General features: G+C 44.9%; 1 protein-coding gene and 1 long non-coding RNA gene across 2 annotated transcripts; one reads left to right on the top strand and one right to left on the bottom strand.

The window, feature by feature from the left end:
* Positions 1-792: 792 nt before the first annotated feature.
* LOC109757342 (16.6 kDa heat shock protein-like) lies at positions 793-1,575 on the bottom strand. The gene has a single exon (XM_020316165.4). The coding sequence runs from the start codon at positions 1,440-1,442 to the stop codon at positions 981-983; it is 462 nt and encodes a 153-aa protein (XP_020171754.1). The 5' UTR covers positions 1,443-1,575; the 3' UTR covers positions 793-980.
* Positions 1,576-3,887: 2,312 nt separating this feature from the next.
* On the top strand, positions 3,888-6,057 carry LOC120975279 (uncharacterized). The gene is made up of 2 exons (XR_005771062.2): positions 3,888-5,618; positions 5,753-6,057. It is a non-coding gene; the product is annotated as an uncharacterized lncRNA (long non-coding RNA).
* The last annotated feature ends 2,996 nt before the right edge of the window (positions 6,058-9,053 follow it).

The raw sequence follows: 9,053 nt of genomic DNA, 5'->3' as shown, positions 1-9,053 counted from the left end.
TTCAAAACTAGATCCCATGTTGATATGTTTCGACGAAAAATTTGTTTGGCCAAAAGTTGCCATGATGTTTACATTGTAGTTACCATAGTGTTACACTAAAGTTGTCATGTGGCAATTTTAGTTTGTAGAGCATGGCAATTTTAGTATTTTGACGATGGAAATTATTTTTTCTATGAACCATGTTAATTTTAAGTGCATGTATTATGAAAAATTTAGTTTAAGGTTCATGGCAAGTCTATTTTCTTAATTCCCTGTTTTATAATATGTCAAAATTTACTTTTAAATGTAAAAAAAATATCTGAAATATATCATGACAACTTCAGTGTAAACATCATGGCAATTCATGTGCAATAGACATGATAACTTTTAAAAGTCGTCGAAACATATTGATATGAGATCTAGTTTCGAAGATCTCGTCGCGATGGATTTAATGGTGAAAACGGATCTTCAATCGAATTTTTCATTAAAGAGATAAAACGGTTTAAAAACTGAAAATCTAAAAAGATTTTCCATGCATTCATGCGGTGACGTGGCGTAGTCTGTGTGTTATAAGGCGTGTGGGCGGGTGTCGCTTCCACCACACATGTGGGTGTTATCAGCGTCCAAAATATATAAGATGTTTTAACTTTTCTTGAATGAAATGTATATAGACACGTTTTAGCCGTTTCTCCACTCAATTCAGTGTTTATGTAAATCATATTAAAATATCCCCAGCATCGCATATTTGTGAATGGAGGGAGTATTTGTTTACGATAAAAACCAAAGGTGACAACCCACGCATGTTACAAAACATAGAGTACAATATCTCGGTCGAATTTATTGCATTCACATCATGAGTACAGTCTCAGCATCCCACACAAGTACTGAGCACGCTTACCTAGCAAACAACAAAGCATACGAGTAGGTGGAACAGCACCTACGTAGGTCGTACGTAGCCATATGCATATAGTTCAACCATATGTAAGTATATCCTCGTGGTCTCAGCCTTGGATCTCCACGGCCTTGACCTGCGGCTTCTTGGCCACTTCCTCCTTGGGCACGGTGACCGTCAGCACGCCGTCCTCCATGGACGCGCTCACCCCGTCCACCCTCACGCCCCCCGGCAGACGGAACCTCCTCTCAAACCCGCCGCTGCTGCGCTCCACCCGGTGCCACCGCTCGTCCTTGCCGCCACCCTCCTCCTTCTCCCTGGCGCGCTGTCCACTGATGATGAGCACGTCGCCGTCCACGACCTCCACCTTGGCGTCGCCCTTCCGGACGCCGGGGAGGTCGGCCGTGAAGACGTGTGCGGCGGGCGTCTCCTTCCAGTCGACGCGGACGTTGGTGAGCACAGGGCAGCGCTCCGCGAGGGCGCGGACGGCGCCGCCGAAAGGGTCCGCGTCCGCCCAGAAGTCCACCGAGAGCGGGTTGCCCAGCACGCCGCTGCTCCGCGCCAGAGCCATCCGCTGAATCGCTAGTGAGTTGAGTGATCGCTGCTCTCTCCTTCAAACTTGTCAGGTTCCTTCCTGCAATCGCTAGCAGTAGTAGCCGTATGTATGTGTTGGAATGTGTGCGAGGCGACGGAGGACGTGCATGTATGTATGTGCGCATTTATAGGAGAAATGGATGATGAAGAGGTGGACGCGTCGTGATTTCTGGATGTGTCAACGAGCCCTCTAGACTTGACAGAGAGTTCGAGAGTGGCCCGCGGTAGGTGGCGCGAATGTGCTGGGCGTTGAGAGAATCGTCCAGTGTAAACCCCAAAATCTCGTCTTCATCTAAATCCTGCTCATGTCCACACCAGAATCTCGTATAGGGGAGGTCCGTATGTGCCTGGACACAGGGCCGGCCCTGGCCATGGCGACGAGTGGGACAGCCTAGGGCCTAGCCCGAACAGAGGCCCATCACTGTGCATGTACCACTATTTCTTTCTTTTTAAAAAGTTGTAGTTTGCAAAGAAGAAGGCCCAGCCCATTAAGTTATTGCATTGGTCGTCAATGACCACCTTGCTAGGCGGCGTCCTAGGTTCAGGGGATCAATCACCGTCCATGCTCCGGCCTTGAACCACAACAGGGAGAGCGGTCACACCATGCTATATGATGATCACTTTGACGATTCCATGTTTTCCGGCGCCGCTTCCGGATGTCTAGGCATGTGTTCAATCGTACTCGGGAGGGAGTGGTAGCATCGACGATTACTTTGAGTGCAAGGAGGATGCCCTCGGCAAGGTTAGCCTCTCCTCTTATCAGAAATGCGCTACGGCTATTTGTATGCTTGCATTGCATACGGAATTCCTGGTGATCTTGTGCATGAGTACGTGCGTATGACAATGTTTGTCCGTGGTAAAAGCAAAATAATTTTATTTCATTTTTGCCAATGTATCACAATTGCCACTCTGAAAATTCTGCTTTTGCCACGAAACAACAATTGTGATAATTGTCAAAAACTAAGAGTGGCGAAAGTGAAAAGTCGCCATATTTGCCACATGCCTTCAAGAAATATCAGAGAAACCAATAACTTGACACTGATATATAGCATGGAGATCAGTACATATGTGAGAAAAATAATACTTAACTACAATGTAATATTAAAAATAATTATATATGCTTTTCAACATATTAAAAAAGAAAACTGACACTGATATATTGTAGAAACCAATAACCTGGAAGCACATCATGCATTACATAAAATTATGTACACCAAGAGGACTTCGCTTGATCTGTTAATAAGAAATTTTTGTAACACGGATAAATATGTAATATAATCTATATGCCGTTACGTTGATAACAGTACACACAATTTTGGTGAAAGTTAAAGTATGTTTTATTGAAATAATTACGATCGAAATTACAAAGCGACTATTGCTTTTCGGACACACATTATGTTATTTCTAATATTCTCCCGATATCACCGCACACACAGACCGGACAGAAACCACACCTGAAGCTTACTCCAAAACATAGTTGGTAATTTAGTTTGTTTGGAAAACCATGTGTTCATATTCCATGTGTACAGAATTTTAGAAAGGAAATTTTGAATTTAATGTTCATAAGAGAAGAGAATGAGTGCAGCACCATATATAAAAAAGTATCAACTCAATTTGATCTATCAGAGTTTAGCGTCATATATCTCTTGAAGCAATGCAACAAGAAGTAAGTCCTTGGTAATTGCTCAGACGGGTACTCAACGAAGGTGAGGCGATCAATTGGCTAACGATAGGAGGGAGAGAAATCACAGGTTCGGTGAGGAAGAAGAACATTGTCGCTTCGATGGGAGGAGGATGAAAAACATGAGGCTTTGGATTTAAATAAGACAGTTGAGAGAGGGAGAGCAAATCAACTGAAACCAAACCAGTTTTCAGCTGCTTGACCAAGTGCTCCCAAACTTAAAAGGTCGACTATCTAGTTTAACTTTAACGCATCGACTTAGAAACTATCTGATCCAAGAGGCACACGAGAAGTGGCCAACATGCTAGAGTTGCACGAGTCGGCGAGTAGCATTGTCGGCAAAGTGGCAAGCAGATGCATGAGCAGCAATCCTAAACATCAGTGGCACGGGCCAGTGGCCTTAGCTGAGGCTGAGGAGCATTGTCAAGGCCAATTGGGCGGGACAACGTAGTCATGCTCAAGCGGAGGCGAACCGTCCAGCAAGCAGGGGAGGACGGTGACAACTTCAACCCTAAGCGGTGGTGTACTAGAGGTTGCGGCCGTTGGGGGATGCTTTCGCATGGGGCAAACGAGTAGGACATGGTTGTGGCAGCGCATGCGTGTAGCAAGCCATTATAAAATGTACTTGTCGCGAAAAAGTGTTGGGTTAAGTCATAGGTGGAGTGCACATCACGCCCCATGTTCTTGTGATTTTCTAGGATTTCCATCTGATTTTTCTCTAGCCTTTTTATTTTTATTTTTATTTATAAATTTAAACTTCATGAATATTTATTTAAAATTATGTACATTTTTTTAAAATTTAAGAATATTTTATGAAATACATAATCCTTTTCAAACTACAATTATTTTTGAAATATGTGTTTTTTAAAACACAAACATTTTTCGACGATTATAGAACATTTCTGAATTTCGTATTTTTATAAATTCCATGATTGTATAAATTCGTAAGCAGTTTTATAAACAAGAACATCTGTTTACACCTATGAACATTTTTTTAATTCAAGATCATTTGTGAAAATTCACAAACAGTTTTATAGTTCATGTAAAATACTGCATTTGAATCTTCCTGTTACATATTTTTAAAATCTAACGACATAAGCAAGATAGCTATTTTTTGGGATTTAAACTGACGGAAAACTGGGTAAAAAAGAGAAAGAAAATTGGGAGCGATCTGGGCCACGTGACTCAACAAGGAAAGCTTTTTTCCTTGTGCGTTTTGGCATCAATAACATTACAGTAAGCGACTTATAAGAGGAATCAAGAGCTATATTGCAACGGATAAGCAAAGGGAGCTCCTAAATGATGCTATGTGTTTCTAGTGATTTTATATGCTTTTACAGGTTTTCACTTTTCCCTAAAAAGAAAATATTTATTTATTTCAAATAAAACTAAAATACATAAAATTTGTCAAAATTTTGTAAACAAATTGTGTACAGTTTTTAAAATTGTCAACATTTTACGAAACGCTCACGTCTCTTTAGACTACAGATAGGAAGGGTTTCCCTAACTTATAGAGCTGGAATTACTGTACAACTTTATAACAATATAACGAGCAAGTCTACCAAGCTATTCCTAGTTCTGGACACATCATCTTTTACACTGCAATAGCTGGCGAACGTTCGTTGGGAGGGGTTAGCATTTGCAAACGTTTTAGATGGCAAGTTTACTTCTATGGGGTAGGCATCTTTTGGGAAGAAGAGAAGTTTCGTGGCAAAAAACAACAGCATTTTCTGTCTCTTACCAACTAAACTTGCCAAAAAAACGGCTGCTTGTCATCCTCCTACAACTGACGTTTGACAGATAACATTACCGTTCTAAAATGCATCAACCATGCACACTCTGTGTCCCGGATTAGTTGCCTTCTATAAGGGAAATTGGATTATTAGTTTGATGCAGTGTTGGCCACACACATCACTCGCCTTAATATATTCATATTCAGTAATACATGTATCAATCAAAGATTTTAAATCTCAACGACCATTAACAACAAAGACTTTGTAAAGATATATTTTAGGATGGGGCGAAGCTATTCTATATCGGCAGTAATTAATTAGATATGTATATACACCAAATATTGGAAGCAATTAAGAAGATTACGCGTAATAGGGACGCATATGTGTGATATAAAAAGTATTTTAGGGTACCAATTAATTAAAATATGAAAATTTAGGAGGCAATGAATAAAAGGTTATCCGAGAAAATATATTCTGCATGTCATGTAACTATTATAATAGTGATATCTGCGGGCATAACCAAACTTTAGATATATATAAACAAAATAAATGTGGGAAATAATAAAAGGCAGGAATGAATCTAAGAGATTTTATATTATATATAAACTACAAGGTCAACCTGTCTTGAACAAAATAAAATACAAACCATCTCTCATGGCACATATCAAGAACACGGCAACAGCTCTATGCTTGGTAGGTCTTGTGATGATGTCTACCACTCTATTATCATGTCACGCAGGTACATCCGTTTGTTTATCTATTTTCCTATTCATTTTAGTATATGATATGAGCACACCTTTGTATATGTATTTCAAACTAATCCAAGCAACTAGATTTATACGTGCTTACACTGCTATACCTCAACGTGTGTAGATAAAAAACCAATCCCCATCATCGATTACTGTATTCATTTTGTAAGCTGCCACAAAGATCATGCATCCGAAGAGGCGTGCCTGAATCACTGCAAGTTTTTTGGACACAATAAAGCCCACTGCGTACCGGATGGTGGTGGCATTTGCTGCTGCGATGTTTGAACGCCATACAAGTAATGGGTAGAAAGTATTCTTGTGCTCAAGACGTTCAGGCGTGTAAGATCGGGCCAATTAGTACACATGTGCACTATGGATCGATCTGATTCATGCGAAAGAAAACATCAATAAACCATTGTTTGTACCGAACTTTTTTGTGTCGCAACTTCCGTTTTTGGTTGAGAGCCTTGATGCACTGATATTCTTCATGGTTTTGTTATTGAAAACTCTATACACTACAGAGCTACCTCACCGTCATCAACTCTTCACAAGAGTGGTATTATTTGTTGTTATCTTTTCTGACACCTGTCCCGAGCACACAATCAACTAATCCATTCATGGACAACCACACCACACGTATTCTGTCAATTGCACACATCCCACCAAATAAAAAACTAAAACATGTATATGACCAATTAACTATTTCATTCATGGCTAACGCACCCCCCACATATATTTTATAGAGAAAAGGCAGGTGCCTAGCTTTAAATTGATCAGACCCTTACAACCAACGACGCAACACAACACAACACGCGCAACAACAAAAAAACACCGGTAAGATACAATGGTGCTCACGAGCAGCAACAAAACCAGCAAGACATTGGAACCCTCAACCATGATTGAAGGATTGACGGTACGAACGATGCCAATTTTTGAGAATGGGGCCAGCCGTCAACGGCAACCATGTCATCAGCATCGCCTGGGCGCCCGGTGCCACAACGCCCTCCGGTTCCATCGCCAAAAGGAACCCCCTACTCCCTTGCCCCAACTCAAAGGGTGCCTCACCGTCGGATGATGGGAATACTCACTACCCTAGAGTGTAGATGGAAACTGGCGCCAGGACCTCAATGGCAGACCTTCGAGCACAACCACCTTGTCAAACCTAGTTCCTCTTCAGAGCACCACCTTCAAAGCATGGAACCGTCAACACGAAGAGAAGAAGTTGCCGTCCTTGAAACCCACCCCTGGCGACCAATAAAATAGGACCTTGCTCACGAGAAGAAACCTCCAAGGAGGGAATGATGCCACAACGCCGCCACCACCCGGGTCGGGCAAATGCCAGACCAAGGGTTTTCACCTAGAGCCCATGATGGGGGAAGCCACCCACGATGACATCTCCAAGGAGGGAAACGATGCACAAAAGTGTCGCTATCACCGGCATCGACACAGTCGGGCAGAGCTTTCGCTCAGGACACGACCCCCACCACCCAAGTCCATCAGCCATGACTAGACAAGGAGAGAAGCAGACAACACCCAAAACCGGGCGAGGTGGCAGCTAAGACCACACCCACACAACAGAAGCCTCCCGAGTGAGCCACCTTGCCACCCAAAGGTTGAGGCAACACATGAGCACTCGTATAATGGCACCCGCCCAAATGGTGTCATTGTGCCCACCTTTCGGAGCCATCGCTCCGAATATCGTAGAGATCCAACCTCACCAACTGCCCACAGGGTGGCCGCCACAAGCACACAACCGGCTGCTCCTGCTGCTGCACTAGCACAATTCCGCCATCCACTTCGTCCCCAAGCTTGCAACTTGCACCCAAACAACAAAGACAAAACAAGCATACATGTAGGCAGTCGGGCACCCAGCGGAGCAGCCACAAGGGAAACCAGTGAGGGGAGGGCCATGCCCATGGAAACTACCGATGCAGATTAGGTGCTCGTGGGATATGGCAGATCCAACATCTAGCGGCAGCCGGGAACCCGATCCATGACTGCCGACCCAAACGCATCCCTGTGAGGAGCGGTACCTCCAAGAACTCGGCGGAGTCATCCCACACCACCCGCACGTCCACCTGGGCTGCGCTGCCACCAGGGAAGGCCCTGGTCGAACGAGACAGGGAGTTTTCTGCTGGGGCAAGATCCACGCCGCATTGCCGATTGCGGGAGAAGAAGCACGCCAGAGGAGCAGGGTGTTGGGAAACGTAGTATTTCAAAAAAATTCCTACGATCACGCAAGATCTATCTAGGAGAAGCATAGCAACGAGCGGGGAGAGTGTGTCCACGTACCCTCGTAGACCAAAAGCGGAAGCGTTAAGTAACGCGGTTGATGTAGTCGAACGTCTTCGTGATCCAACCGATCAAGTACCGAACGCACGGCACCTCCGCGATCTGCACACGCGTTCAGCTCGGTGACGTCCCTCGAACTCTAGATCCAGCTGAGGCCGAGGGAGAGTTCCGTCAGCACGACGGCGTGGTGACGGTGATGATGAAGTTACCGGCGCAGGGCTTCGCCTTAATCCCTTCCTCCGCGGGTTAGGGTTTGCCCTTAATCCCACTTCCTCCGCGGGTTAGGGTTTGCCCTTAATCCCTTCGTCCGTGGGCTCATGTTCTATTATGGGCTAGATTTTCAAGATCTGGCCCCAGACTCTATTCTTCTTATCTCGGCGTTTATCGTCACGTGCGAAGCCTTCCTCCGAACTCCTCCACACTTCGGCTTGTGGCTCAAGACCTTCGATGTGAAGCCGCAAGTGACAGGGGGGAGCAGGCAGAGTGCGGTGGTGCCATAGTGAGCAAGCTTACCAGCGCTGTTTGGCTAAAGGGATCCTTTGCCAAATCTTCCGATTTATGGTAGCAGGGGTGGTTCTATATCACCGAGCCCCGTGGCTCCAAGTGGGCAGCTGCGCCCGTATTTCGATCCAGGCCCCCAATTCAGCTTGCATCGTGGATTAATAAGGGGTTGGACTGGGGATCAACGGACGAGGTGCGGACTTTGCAAAGTCACATCCGGAGCCTCATTGAGAGGGACATCAATATCGTCCACGTTGTTCAAGTAATGCTAGTCCGTCGGACCCTGCCGTGCCAGTGACGGCCCCTCCGCCTGTGGGAGTTTAATCCAGAAGGGACGCGGACTCTTCAGCATTTCCTCGATACTACGCACGAAGGAATGTGGAGACTATTTTTCGGGAAACGAAAGAAATGGCCGGACATCACCGAAGATGTCGGCCTAGACTGTAACCATCCGGACACCCGGTAAGTGCCCGTTCGCCGAACACCTCGTAAATCGGATATCCCGTGGTAAGACACTGACCGAACCATCCTTTTTCAGGCCTGCATAAAGAAAGTGGAGCGGATTAGGTGTCCGGCTCCCCTCCCCGAAGACGCAGCGGATCCTGTGCTAACAAGGATGCTGGCTTCGGCAC

The sequence above is a fragment of the Aegilops tauschii genome, chromosome 3 (assembly GCF_002575655.3).
Source record: "Aegilops tauschii subsp. strangulata cultivar AL8/78 chromosome 3, Aet v6.0, whole genome shotgun sequence".
Lineage (NCBI taxonomy): Eukaryota > Viridiplantae > Streptophyta > Magnoliopsida > Poales > Poaceae > Aegilops > Aegilops tauschii.
This window is presented reverse-complemented; position numbering and strand designations above follow the sequence as displayed.